Here is a 14,880-nt window from a genome sequence, read left to right as displayed (position 1 = left end):
ACGTTTAAATTGTGACAGCTGGTTAATACACATGGTTCATCATTCTGCCTGTTTATGGTGACACATGACATCAGATTGTGCCATAAACATGGGAGAATCCAAGTATTGCTCTTTCCTGAAGCATGCTTGAGCGACTTTGGACTAATTTATGCTTTGTAGAACAGAATGGCACAGCCAGGCCACAAGGTTTTCATATGCCTGTAATAGAAATGTATAAAAATTCTCTGTAGTCTGTAATACAGCTCAAAGGGCAGCTGATTTAGACATGCTTGAGTGTTAAGGTCAGGAGATCACATTCCATAGGTTACTAGATGAAAGTGCTTGAAGAGGGTATAGCATAAATATTTGATTCATATAGAAGGGATTGGCGCAAATCCTTTTGTCCCTTCTCCAAAGATGTTCTGTAGGCAAAGCACTGTTAGGAGAGAGAAAAAAAAAACAAACCACCAAACAACAGAAAACTTGTAACTTCTTTGTGCTAGAGGAAGTAGGATGGTAACATTGTGTATTATTGTTGAATTCCACTAAAATTCTTCTCATGGGATATACCATCTTCAAGAACAGCTAAGAGAACTAATGTTTTTAAATGTAAAATGACTCATAATGCATGGGCTCTTGAAGTTGGGTTTAACATTGTATGCAAACATTGCCAGCTGGTGGGGATCTTTCTGGATAAATAAGAACTATATTTGTACAAGAAGGCTTGAATGATGTTTCAGATGCATCCTGATTAGCATAAGCCATTCACTTTGCAAAAGAATAGCAAGAATCCCAGAAGTGTAGATAATTTAATAGTTCTCTTGTTCTCTTTATCCTGTCTTTCATCAGCAGACTGACCAATCTTTATTTAGAAATCAGGTTGCATTGCTTTACTGCCACGTTTTCCTTACTGTGACAGAGAAGATGAAAATTTGCAACCCTTGAGTTCTCAAAACATAAACACTTCTCCCTCTTCTATCTCTTCCTTTTGTCTCCAGTTGAGTGTGATGTGATTTTTTTTTTTTTTGGGTGGTGATGTTTTTTTGTTGGAACAACTTGCACCATTGAACTCTGTATAGCACCCAGCACAATGTCTTGGTCCATGGCAAGGGCTCACTGTCACTACAGTGAATGAACAGCTGAAGTAAAAATTCAGCTCGTTAAAGGCTTTTTTTTCTTAACGTGGAGCAAAATCTGATGTAGGTTTAGGTTGTTGCTATTTTAATGTATATACAGAGATAAGCCTTTAATTCTAGAATTATCAGCACTCCAAGTGTATGTTAATGTATAAATACTTTTAGCTGTGAAAGAATTTATCTGTTTATACCTCTCTTGGGGCAGAACTCCATTTTGCCGTTCTTGCTTCATTCTTACTGACAGCTTTTAAAGAGCTGCAGAACTGTAACCCGACGGAAAGACAAAGCCCAATATAAGAAAGTTCTTACATGTTATGAGTTTGTATTAAACTAAAACCTGGCTCCAAACACCTGTAAATGACAAGATTCTCCATTCAGTGCAGAATATGGTGTGTGTTAGGTTCTGTTCTGAATTTAAATGAAAACTATGACCTTGTTCTTGGCAAAAGGTTCTTGGATTATTAGATGTTCCCACTTTGGGGTGAAGTGTAAATGCTTTCAGAATAAAGTAAGATGCCTGTTTTCCACCCGTCTAACTGTTGTTGCGCATTCCCATATTTCAAGGTATTTTCAGACACTTACTTTTGAAGAAGTCTTCTCAAAGGTTTCCTAATCAAAACAGCCTTATGGATTATTTTTTTCTTCTTGCTATTGTGGACGATACAGTGGGAGTGGAATGTCCTTGGTTGCCAATGTTTGCTGCTAGGTATCCCCCTTCCATGGAGACCAAATGTTTATAATAGTGTGAGAACAACCATTCTTGGTGATTGGCAATAAGGTTGAAGGCTCTCTTTTTCCTCTTCTATCCACTCAAATACAAGAGAGAACTTGAATCTGTTGGTTCTTCATAGAAGTGTTCCAAATTGCCTATTGCTGGGGTTATAAAGTTTCAGGAAGCACTAGAGGATTTGTCAAAATGATTTAGTCCATTGTGTTGAATCTGGGCCACAACTGATTTCTGTAAGCTCATTTTCTGCTTTCAGGAATTCTTTGCTTGCCTTACTTTCTGATGAGTAGTTACTTTCTAGATTAGACTTTCTTCTACCTCTTGTGCCTGATCTCTCTGTACGTGCCCCATATATGGCATCATCATATTGTAGGCTTTAAATCATTGTCTTTATGAAACAACAGGCACATAGCTGCCCTATGAGTCCAGTTTGGCTGCAGGAGCTCCTCAGTCGTTAAACCTTTTTAGACAGGAGAGAGTGTATTCCCAAACAGCTCTGGAATGCAGTGCCGGCCACAGGAAGAATTGCATGCTGCAGCCTCCACTCTACGGCCATACCTTCAGCTTTTGCAAAAGTATTTGGTTCGTGCTTTGACCAGATCTGATGCTGAAATTGTATCCATGTGAAAATACTGTACTGTATGGAGAACTCTAAAGTCAGCAAATATCCAAATCTTGCACATTACTTGGCTCTCCAGAGTAGCCTTGAAATGTAATCTCCAAGACAGGAAAAAAAAAATCTCAACAACTTTGGGGAATGATAATGTAAAGGAGCTCCTAGGAGCAATTCATTTTTAAATATGCAATATAGTATTTGTCTAACTTGCCTGCTATGCCTGTAAGTGAAAGGAGTTTTTCAGGGTTGATGAGATTTGTGTTTACCTAGACACTTTGATATAATTTTTAAAGTAAGAATATATTTGAAACTTAACTGTGTATAGGGCAAACCAGACATTTGATGTAAGCAGGAGGTTGGTGAATGAATAGGAATGGAAAAGAAGAAGTCATGAACAAAACAAAAAACTGAGAACAAAATAAAAAGGCCTGTGGAAACGGAGTTCTCAAAGCCTTAAAATCATGTCTTAGTAGAGTAGTGGTGATGGGAGGTGCTCAGCTTAAGTGAAAGAAGAACATGTGTTGGAGTCTCCTGTTCCGCCTGGGGATCATGCGATGTGGTCATCCTTCATGATGGTTGTTGGCTGTGTCATGCTTTGTTGTGAGCAGCTCCTGTATTGCTAGCTTAGCGCTGGAAAAGTGAGTGCTCTCTCCTGTTTCTATTGGCTGAATCGTCTCATATTTTACTGGCACGCACTCTGCATTCTTGGCCCCGCAGAAGGGGTTCAGAGATAAGGACTGCCATTCATACTTGTTGCTTTTTTACTTTCTCATCCTCTCTCAGAATGACTGTTGTCTACTTTGGTTGTGCCTAAGCTTAAAATAACCTTTTATTTTTTTAAATACTAAATATTTGAAAATCTTTGGGAGTTTGGAGAGGTCTTTGGTCATTTTCCTTGATAACTACTATTGGACAACGTAAGGTTCATTGCTGTTGGTTAGAAGATGGAGCCAAAACTTTGTTTAACCATAAAAAAGTTCACTGATCTAATAAAATCGGTTTTTAAAGGCCTTGCTATTATTTGTGTTAGGAAAGTGCTTACAGCGTCTAATTGTAGACCAAGATGTTGAGCAGTTCTTTGGCATGAATGTCTATGAATTAAGCCAATTTAAGTTTTTGTTTAATGAATTAATCAGCTGTTGTAGGACCTTGTCTAAGAGTTGTATCACAGTAATGTTTGCTTTAAAATGCTTCGTGTCTCTACACAACGTGGTTTTTCAAAATATTACTTAATCTCTTAGGATTATTTACTGTAACCCTCAAGGAAAGTAATTCCACGTTTCAGTGACTTTGTTCACTTCAGGGTTTGGTGGATTTTTCCTGCTGTTCTAATTTGGGTGGTTCTGTGTCCAGCTGAAACAAATTTCATTGCTTCATACTAGGGCTAGCCCGTCTTGTTGTGGGGCTTGGGAAGAACAGGGTGGGAAAACATATCTTTCTAGTTTTCCCATTGTCTTTTTGAAAAGAAACAAAGCTGAAACCTCCTCCATATTTCTGGAGATGCAGACCATAAAAGCAGTGTGAGATAGCCTGTGGAGGTGCACAAGGAATTGGTAATCTGTAGTTTACTGAAATCATCACAAGTGAATGCTGATATTTGCATTAGGTAAAAACAAATTCGAAACACTTTTTACTGCAGAATGATAAAAGTTGAAGAGACTGAGAGCAATTATGTAGTTTGAGTAAGAGCAGGGAACTGTAGAGAGCAAGCAGAAAATAATACACCAAAGTTACATGAAAAAACTCAGCTTTTGCTGTTGCCAAGTTGGGATCGGGTATGGAGCGCTCGGATCTTGTTTAAAAAAATAAAAAGTAATAAAAAAGTCTTAGCACCCATGGAGGGAAGGGTGGATTTGCCACCTGGTGAAAGACTAGTGCATTTCTGAGTTGGGGACGTAGGAACGGCAAGAGGAAAATTTGTACGGGAGGCCACTGGCCCCATCCCAAACTGCTCGGGTGGCACTTTGAAGGGATGTTTCCGTGGAGCAAACTCAAAAGGCTGAAATGGAGATCAGGGCCTGAGATGGTGCCTGTGGTGGCAGACGGCTCTCTGGGAGCACTTCAGCTCTGCGTTGCCTTGTGAGACACGGGATGGCAGGTTTTCCAGCCCCAGTGAGGCCCTAGCAGTCACATCCCTTCGCTGTTCCTCAGGCAGTGGAGAGCTCAACGCGTTTCCTCTGCAAGTGCTGCTCCGAATAAGAGCTGAGGCAAGGTTAATTATTTTGGATTTGTGCTTAAGGAGCAGTGTTACCTGTGGTTTCTGTGCCATTCAGTGAAGTTCATTTTAGCACATCTTACTGCTGAAGTGGCATAAGATTGTGGTGTGTTATTAGTTGCTGACAGTGCACCATCAAAACACAAACATGCAGATTTCCTTCGTTAGGGGAATATTGTGTCGCTCGAACTTTTTGTTTCTGCAGCTGCTCGAGATACCTTGCAGAAGTATCTTCTCAGTTGTAGAAAATACTCAGAAAGTTCCCCTGCCTTCTGCTTACACAAGTTCTGGAGTGCCTACATCCTTGATCAAAACCACTTAGGCAGGATCTATGCTGAAAATATTTGGTGCTCCAGTTATTATGGAAAATCTTTCTAGTAGTAATGAAGTTTGTGTTAGCAAGGACTTAAGTTTTGCTGGTATGATTTATACAAGATTTCCTAAGTAATATACCTAAAAACAATTATTTCCTAGTGTAACTACATCTGCTTTAGAGTGGTTGCTGGAATAGTTACATTGAAAGAAATCAATTCCCAGAGTGACATAGTTGTGGCAACAAAAACATACATGTAGGCTAGGACTTAGCCAATCAACGCTGCACTAAAATGAATGTAGTAATATCTTCCTTCCAGTGTGGTGGTGAGGCTTAATTAATCATCTTACAAGTAATTAAAGGTTTTTACAAGGTGCACATGAAAAACCCAGGTGGTTATGATAAAAGTGGTTTTGGTGTTGTTCTTTTATAACATCCTTGTTTTCTAAAAATTTGGTGGTCTGGATCTTCTGTTGGGTTTTACTAAAGAAAAAAAACCAACCAAAAAACAGATCCATCTTTTTAACCCATGCTACCTGTTGAGATCACAAAATGGGCTTGTTTCATGATACTGTGTCCCAGTACTGCATTACGTTTGTTCCCTTCTTTGAGCCACAGCATCTCAGAATGAGCATTGCCAGCTCTACTAGGCTGACTGACAACTGATAAGTTAACGGTATTTTAACTGTTTCTTTTTGTAAAGAAAAAAGAAAAAAGCAGCCCTTTGAAAAAAGGAGGGCCCATGCCTTCTTGCTTTCTGTATTCTGTGACTAGTCCCATTAAATTCTGTAAAACTGCTTTGTGAAATAAGAAGAGCTCCTCCATATGGGGCCTTAAAATAGTTTAAATTGTGGTAATGCTAGAAAAAGCCAGAAAATTCCATGCTAAAGTTAGGCCATAGTGATTGTTTTCTTCTCTACACCCTTCTCCACCTGTGGTTTTTATTTGTGTCAACTTATGATACGAATTTTCAGTATACCACAACTGACATGAGGAAAAACTACCCTAAGGTAGCATAAAATGAATATAGCTGTTTGGGGAGTGTATTTCCATTGTTTTCAGGACTTAAGCTTTTGGGTTCGAATTTTGACTTTATTTTTAGTGTAGATGGTGATTCTAATCTCTTTTATCTCACCAGCAATTAAAACAGCCTGATCCTATCACTAGGGACAAATGATGCACTGTCAACGTTTTGCTCCCTTCTGATAATGCACATGAAACTGGTTTGCGTGTTTGAAGATTACATTTTACTCTCACATGGTTTTCATTATCTGAGAGCCCCGAGGAGAGGCCTGGACTAAATCAGCAAAGGAATGGAGAAACCACACAATGCAATGAAAATGGTGCTGAGGCATACTTGGGATAGTTGTGGGACAGGGGCTGCTGACGACAGAATCAGGGCGCTGCCTGAGTGCTAGCAGCAGCAAGAAGTGGAGCGTTCTTAAAAGACAAAACAAAACTTGATGTTGAATTAAAATTGCGGCTTGGGTTTACAACAATTCCCCAATTCTACAAGGATAATTACTGGAAATCTGTGAAGTTCGAAGCAGATGAATCTTGCTTGGTATGCGCTGGGAGGCAGTCCTCTGAAATGAGACCTGATGTGATTAAACCTGTGTAAGCTTGATCTGGTTTTATCAAGACGACATCTAAAAGGTGAGATCTTGGCCTTTATGAAATTAGTAGCAGAGCTCCCGTCGCCTGTGCTGGAATTAGTGTTTCATTAAATATGCAGAAATTGCGGTACGTGCCATTAAAGGGTTGTCTGCAGATGTGTGAGTAGTGCTTGGTAGTGCTGCATAACACTTTAAGTAACTGAGTGATGTGATGTATTCACATAGAAATATTCTCAATAAAACCAGCTGGATAAATGTGCCTAGACTGGTTTTGCTATTAGACCAGTATATTCAGAATAAATCCTTCTGACCCTCTGACTTTTGAAATTTTATGGAGGAGCTTGAAATTCCATAGCATGCTTATCAAAATGCTTAAAAGCCATGAAGCATTCCTATTTATAACAGGCTCTGTAAGTGTTTACTCTTCTCTTTTTTTTCTTCCCTTTGTAATATAAAACCTAAATTATGTTGGTTAAGATTATAGGTACTTCCCTGTGAAGAAATTGATGCTTTATAGTGAGGAAGCAGTAATTCAAAGGTCAAGCGAGGTCTTTCCAGTTTTTTCCTTAGAGTTGTTGTTTAGAGGGGGTCTTCCTACATTAATGTCTTGACTTATTTATCTCAAGCCAGACCAAGTGACTTGTTGCTTTTTCTTCAGGCCTGCCAGGCTTTCTTGTGCTGTTCTGTGTCCAAATCCCAAGACCATGAGCATTTGAGAGGAAAGGTTAATGGCTCTCGGCGAGGCAGTCTAGTCCTTGCTGAAGGTGGACTTGGTTTGGCCCGGAGAGTTGTTAAAACTGTGATCAATCTTTGGGTGTTCTGGTGGCCTGTTGCTGTAATTGCATGATGATGTAATATAATGGGTATGCATATTATTTGCACCCCTCCGGGTGACATTGTTCTTGTTTTTAGTTAAAAGAAGGAAGTTTTTCTTGTTTGCCCGGTGACTCTGTCCTGCTGGTATGAAGATGAGTAATGTTGGCACTGCTCCATGCACCTGCTCAGTGCCACCCTCCAGGATCACCTGAGCCACAGTCAGCAGATCTAGGCAAGCAGGGACTAGATGGCTGTATGAAAGTGTTTATGGCTGGAGTCTGAAACCCACTTTTGGTTAGGAGCAGGTGCTAAAATGCTATCACCACTCTGGGATTTGTTGTGTGCCGCCTTGCAGGTCTGGGTGTTGGCGCCAGACGTTGGGAACCTTTATTCTCAAGGACTATCCTAGTGTGTATTCTCTCCCTTCCTCCTCCTTGGGAAGGGCTGAAATGAAACGAAGAGCATTCAGTGATAACCTGCGCTATTCATTAAATAATTTTGGACCTCGCCCTTGTGAGTCTGGTGCTCCTACCCACTTCAAAGTGAGCGTGTGTGCAGAATAGCCATGTTTCCAGTGGTCTTACAGCCACTCATGTTAAGTGAATTTTGCAGGATCTGGCAATCAGCCTGCTGGGTTTTGCGTAGGCCATGTAGCAAAGGCGTATTTCTATTAAACAGTGGGTGACTCAGCATATGAGCTGGTCTCTGCGATTGCCCGGGGACTTCACAGCTAGTCCTTTCTACGCTATCTCTGTTCAGTGTTCCCCTCCTCTATTACAGTGTGCAGGTATGTCTGAAGATAACTCCGCACCTAAAAAAACAACCTAAGACTTCATCTAACTGATAGCATTCCATCACCTGTTGCCAACCAGGATAAGCAGTATCACATGCACATCTTTTAAGAAAAATTCAGAATTACTTAGCAAAATTTACTGCTTGAGTTTGAAGTCTGTCACTGTCACTGGATTGTTTTGTGTATGAGTGACACAAAATTTAGTAGTAAAACTGAAAGTGCTTAACTGTACTCCAGCCCTTTTGAGGTGGTGAACCTGTTTCCATCCCACCTGATGCGTAAGCTAATTAGCTTCTTGGCTAAGCAGTAATTCTGGGCAAGTATGTACAGGCTGTCCTCACAGGGACTCTTGCATTCCTCTTCGTTTCACAAGCTAAAGAAAGATGCTTCTCTTCGCTTGTGAGTTTATTATTGCTCCATGCAGGTTAATTGAGCTATAGCATTATAGCCACTCATCAAATAGTGGTGAGTAGCTCACTTGTCTAAGCTTGTTTATTTTTATAATGCTGGAAAATATTTGCATGCTGTACAGAAATCTGCTGCTTTGGTTCCTTACAGCCTGGTAGTATTATCATTTTAAATTCTTCATTAGTCTTTCTTCCTCATGAGGGACTGGCAATGTTCCTGTGAATAATTACCTGATGTTTAAGACAGAAGCCTCAGCTACTGAGTTTTTACACAATGCCCTGCAAACATGGGTCTTTTCTTCCTTAAATAGTACCTACGCTACCTCCCCTTTTATGCCCATTCTTGATCTCAGCATGTTCTGTGCAACACTATTTCCAATTCCTGTGTTAGTTCTACCAGTTCTAGACTCTGATGTTTCGCTCAAGAACATGCAGGTATAAAGTTACCATGAATAATTTCAGACTAGAAGTTAGAATAAGGCAGTAAGATGACAGAGCTACGATGCTCAGGAACAAACTGCAAAATCAGTTTGGCCTGGGAGATCTACCTCACAGTGGTTCCTTGGAACAGAATTGGTCTAAACCTGAATTTTCCACTTGAAAAGCAAGGTGTTTCTAGGCTTTGCGGTTCTGAAGAGTGCACCATCCAATCCATAAGCCAGTACCGTTTTGCAGAGTTGTTGGTAGTCTGAATTCAGCCCTATCCATTGTAATAGATTTAAGCCAAACCCCCAAATACATCTGTTTAAAATGTCTAGAGAACCTATTCCAATTTCCTTCCAGCTCTATCATAACGACTTTTTCCAGTGCACCTCACTAATTTCTATCTTTGGCACACTGAAAATTGAAATTGCTGGAAGAGCCTAACACAAATAGAATTTGGTGTCCAAATAAATAACACATGGTCTTCAGTACTGATTATATTGTTCATTTTTGTGTTTCATTACATAAAAAAGTTAACTCACTGGTTCTGCTATAAGTTTCCAGCTCGCTCAGAAAGCAGATTCCAGGAATGCTGCCACCCAAGTTAGCTGCACAAGATTGTCTTTGTTAATTAAAAATAATGGGATAAAACTGAAAAAAAATAGGCTTAATGCTAACTGTTGGTATTTAAAGAAAGTGGACTTGTTGGCCAGAATATCTTCATATTGTATCTCAGTCCACCTTTTGTTCTGCATTTCCAGGCTGATTCCTAGTTTACATCCACACTAAAATTAGTAGTATTCAGTCCCAGCAAATCCTTTCAGTGTGAACTGTGCCCTTCATCGGATCAGCAGAATGAGCTTGTGTTGCTGTGAAGTGAAACTCTGTGTGCGAAATGGTTGCATACAGAATGACTTCCTTGAACGTTTGAAGGAGGTAAACATGCACAGATTGAATTTGTCTGTTGAGAAAATCTTTAAGGCAGAGAGGCAGAATCTCAAGCTGGGTTGTATCTTTGTATTAAAAAAAATAAACACACACACACTGCCCCTTAGATTTTTCCATTTGAGACAAAAGAAATCTTTGGGTGGAAAGGCAGCATCATATTGCATAATAAAAGCCTTTTTATGCTCTAATAAAAAGGATTGCTTAGGGGAACTTTGTTTAAAAAAAAGAAGAAGAAAAGAAGAGTCAGTGATGATACTGATGTGAGGGCGACAAGAAATCCTTAACTTCTGTTGTGCAACACTGGGAAAAGAGGCTAGAAATTGCTCTAGTTATCTGCTATCTTAATGCCTGGTTTAAAGGTTCTTTACTGCATATTTGCTGGCAGCTGTTTTCAATATATCCCTCTTGAGCTAAGTCACCAGTTAAGAATTTGACATTAGATGTTTTTTTTCAACCACCATCTTGAGGTACCGTACCACACAACACAGCCTTGTTCCCTAGTTAGATATTGTTCATGTGCCTTGAAATTGCTGTTGACACCTCAAGTATTTAACTTGCAGATCTGAGATAATTTTTGTTGGGTGTGGATGTGTGCCATAATAAGACAGAGACAGAAGTATCCACGTCTGCATTCCTTCACTACATCTGTTCACTTTATTTTTTGCAACATTCCAGGAAATTAAGTTAAATTATACATCTCAATGAATATTTTTACTTTCACTAGTTCTGTTTTAATTGCCTGCCCTAAAAGTATAAGCATACCGAGTGCACAAGTATGTTCCACTTCTTTTGCATCATTTGCCTTTTTCTTTAGGACACCTTCAGTAGGAGATTTAACTGCTTCTTGAGTAACACGCCTAAATACACGTTTTTCTGTGTTCTCCTGATTTTCCCCTCAACAGTTAAAGTTTTAGTGCTTTATATTCTGAAAGGAAAAAGTAACGTAATTAAAGAATGTTTTGGGAATTAGAGCTGTGCTCTGCAATATATTTCTGGCATATAGTTTGTCAGTGTCCTTTTCTTCCCCTCACTTTCCCAGTCTGTAAAATAAAGCTAATATTCATATACTGATCATTCTCACGGTCATTTCTGAGGTATAATTTGTTGAAGTTTATAAAGCATTTAACCATATCACCTTTCATCAAAGGATTTCTGCTGATACAGTTTGAAATATACAGCACCACTGGAAGAGGAGCCATAAGCGCAGGGTATCATCATCTGTGCCGCAGCTTTCATTCTTAGCAAAAAATAAAACAATGGAGTTAAAGAATTAGCGGGTTTTAATCACTGTTTCACTTGGAGGCACAGATGGGACAGAGTGTTACTTGGCAACATTTAATCTTGGAGCAGAAATTGTCATGATTAAAGCAGCAGCTGGAGTAGATTGCTAGGGACAGGGGGGTTTATTCATCCTAAAGGGATCAAAATTGTTGGGCTCTGGGAGAAAACAAGAAGCTACAAAAGAAAAATCTGAAACATGGGCCAAGGTTTATTATTTCTAGGGTCTCATCTGCTGATTAAAATGATGTTTTCAATGCTTTCCTCAGAATTATTTTGGAAGCGAGGAGAGTATCAAGTGATCTGGCCTACTGAAGAGGAGACCGAAGCCATCTCTGAGTGGAGATTTTGGACTTGCGGGAGGAACGCTGTGTGTGTCCCCCCATGTGGCAGAACTACTCCTCCTCACCAAGGAAGTCAAAGTGAAGGAAATAGGTACGTGACACTTCCAGTAGGATGTCAGAAGAACCATGGTCCGGGCCAGTTAACAGGGCCTGAATTCCTAGTTTGGTGAGGCAGTCTGGAATGAGGTGGATTTTAACTTTCTCTTCATTAACGTTTGCAGAAGGCTTCTGTCTGCCTGATGCCTTTAGGCCTTGTGTTACAGTGGTAGACTCCTGTGGTTGCCTGCCCTGAGGCAGTAAGCTTCGTGGTTGTGGAGACACAGGACAAAGCAGACCCTTCAGGTCTCCTGACTCCTGCAGTCCATCCCTGGTTCTGCCATGGAACAAGCTGTTGGGAGCAAGTTACCTTCTGCTGAGGGACAATGTTATATGGAAAAAAGGTGTCAAAATAAAATGCTAGAGTACTAACGTGCGTTCTGCTGTCAGGGCAGAGCCACAGCTTAGCCAACAAGTAAAGCGTACACTCTATTCTGAACTGTTCTAGCTCAAAAGTATCTCTGCTTTTAGTTAAATGTCTCAAAGGTATCGTTAATTTTGGGTATTTCAACTCATACAAGGCCAATGGGCTTGAGTTTCCATGACAAATTCCTGACTCCACTGGAAGACTGAGTGAAGTGTAATCACTGTTTGTGGCTGACTTAATCTATCCTTAGGATGTGCTTGACATTGGCTCTTTGTGTTTCTCTCATTGGTACACAGTGTTTTTTCCTGCCACTCGGAGGTCTTTTGCTGTTCCTTAGATCAGACAACTCTTTTTCCTCCTCTTACATTTGCATGCATTCAGCTGACAATATTTAGATGTGTCAGGATTTGGTTGCCTTTGTATAGCAGGAAGTTACAGAGTCCTCACTTGCACCAGTAAGTAGAGTTTTCTGCAGCAGGGAGACTAGGTGCTGATCTCACTCTGGGTATTTCATAACTCTAAAAACCTGCTGGCTAACGTGGTATTCATTAATTGCTTTAAATGATCTAAGCTAAGAGATTTCTTTACTTCCTTTGAACCACATACTATCTTAATAGGCCTCTTTTTTTTTTTCTCTCCTGAAAACTGACAAATTGCTGATTTCACCCTTTAATCCTTGTCTGCCTGGAAATATGGGAAGTGTATTTCACTGTTGGTAGCCCTAAATGTAAAGCAAACAGGTCTTAGGCATTTTTACCATCATCCTGTGAATTACAGGTCTCCTTTCTGCCTGAAAGTAGCCTTGCTGTCTGAGGTATTCGGCATGCATCCCTACAGCTTGCAGTCGATTGATATTCCTATAAACTTGCAAGTCACCTTTCATCACCTTTCCAGGCTTTGCCCCCTGGCATGCAAGTCCTTCTTAGGTCAAGGGCCTTAATGACCCCCATTGTTATGGGAACCTTTGGTAATCTAACCTGCTTTTTTTCTGTATTTCAAGCCATTGCTCTTAAATGTCTCTTGCTTGATCCACTCAGGCGCTAATAACCGTGTCTCCTTTCCTTAGGTCAAGGGCAGCTTTTACATTCCACCCAAAAGGCACCACAGTTTGAGATGAGGAATTCAGAAGAGCAAGCAGCTACGACAGTTTTACAGCGCCTGCTGCAGGAGCAGCTCAGATACGGAAACCCAAATGACAACCGTAACCTCCTTGCCTTACACCAGCAAGCCACAGGAAATGCCCCCCCTTTCAACAGCACTGGGAGTCCAGCATCTCAGAACGAAGGGCTGAGCTCCCAGGACCACCAGCTTGTGACTCATGCTGCCCGTCAGGAGCCCCAGGGCCAGGAGATACAGGTGGACAACAGCATCATGGAGAAGCAGCTCTCCCCGCGACTTCAGAACAGCGAGGATCTCCCGACCTATGAGGAAGCCAAAGTCCAGTCGCAGTATTTCAGGGGCCAGCCGCATGCTAGTGTCGGGGCAGCATTTTATGTAACAGGGGTCACCAACCAAAAGATGAGGACTGAAGGGCGGCCCACGGTTCAGCGGGTGAGCCCAGGGAAGGTCCACCAGGATGAAGGACTTAAGGACCTCAAGCAAGGGCACGTCCGCTCCTTGAGCGAGAGGCTGATGCAGCTGTCCTTGGCCACCAGCGGTGTCAAGGCCCACGCGCCTGTCACGAGCGCCCCACTCTCCCCCCTCTCCCCGCTTTCTCCTCAGCAGTCCAGCGACCCTTATAAAAATTCTGGCTCCAATGAGTTTTACAAGAACTCGGTGCAGCCCCCTTCCCAGCCCAACATGAAAGGAATGGAGCAGCGGGGTCCTCCTCCAGAGTATCCTTACAAAAATGTGTCCACCCCGTCTATGAACTGCAAACCACAGGAGTCGGGACATTTCTATAGCGATCATCGCATGAGCCAGCAGGGAAGATCTGATGGGCCTATGATGAGGTATCAACACCCCCCTGAGTATGGGTCAGTCAGGTAAGCAAGATCTTGAAAGGAACTCCATGACAGCCACGTAAGGAAATACAGGATAAAACTCAGTCCATTGCCCTCCCTTCTGAGGCAGGTTTTCTTTCAGCAAAGATTCCATCTTTACTGTGTGAGGTGACATATTGTGTTCAAGCCTACAGGCTGTGCCTGGAAGAACTGTAACCTGTTTCAGTAGCTTACCTAGAGGGGCCTGATTCTTTAAAAAAAAAACAACCAAACAAAAAAACCCACCAGAAATGGAAAAAATAGCCAAAACAAGCCAGCTTGATTTTATGGCATGGGGAAGTTTAATGCTAAGGCTCCAGAGCCTTACGAAAGGTTTGCTACAAAAGCCAAAGTTATGATGTGATTCATTGTAGAAACTTGCAGTTACTTATTGCAAGACTTAAGCTGTTCTTTAATTACATCTGCTCAGACAAAAGATTTTTTTTTTTAGGTTTAAACTGCACCTAAATGCTGCGTAGGAAAGGAGAAAGTAAATGAAAGCAATAATGGTGCAGGTAACAAAAAAATCACCTAAGTTTTTCAAATTTTATTTTCAGTGGACCAAAGTGTAGGAGTGGAAAATGGAGCATGCTTTGTGCCTCATCCCAGACTTGCTTGTTTAGCTTTTGCTAATTTTTCTTGCATCAGTGGAAATCTCAGCCTGTTTGGGTTTCCTCTAGACAAGGAGCTAGGTTTGGCTTGAGCCAAACACTGATGTCCGTGTGGGTGAAGATGAAGTTTTATTCAGGTGGGCTAAAAATATGGCTTTGCTTTACCTGTTTCCTTACCTTCTCATCTCTGTCCAAGACCAGGTGGGATTTGGT

General features: G+C 41.1%; 1 protein-coding gene across 4 annotated transcripts in view; it reads left to right on the top strand.

Moving 5' to 3' along the window:
• Positions 1-14,880, top strand: part of AMOT (angiomotin) — a 65,296-nt gene that overhangs the window by 14,915 nt on the left and 35,501 nt on the right. For 2 of the 4 annotated variants that reach the window (XM_054839495.1, XM_054839494.1), the window contains exons 2-3: positions 11,537-11,702; positions 13,141-14,059. In XM_054839495.1, the coding sequence (XP_054695470.1) occupies positions 13,188-14,059 (872 nt within the window). In that variant the 5' untranslated portion in view covers positions 11,537-11,702; positions 13,141-13,187. Of the gene's footprint in view, positions 1-6,532; positions 6,643-11,536; positions 11,703-13,140; positions 14,060-14,880 lie in introns of those variants that run through there. The other 2 variants (XM_054839496.1, XM_054839497.1) reach the window with 2 other exon arrangements.

Source organism: Grus americana, chromosome 12 (assembly GCF_028858705.1).
Source record: "Grus americana isolate bGruAme1 chromosome 12, bGruAme1.mat, whole genome shotgun sequence".
NCBI classification, from domain to species: Eukaryota; Metazoa; Chordata; class Aves; order Gruiformes; family Gruidae; genus Grus; species Grus americana.
Note: the sequence above shows the minus strand (reverse complement) of the source record. Positions and strands in the feature narration are given on the sequence as shown.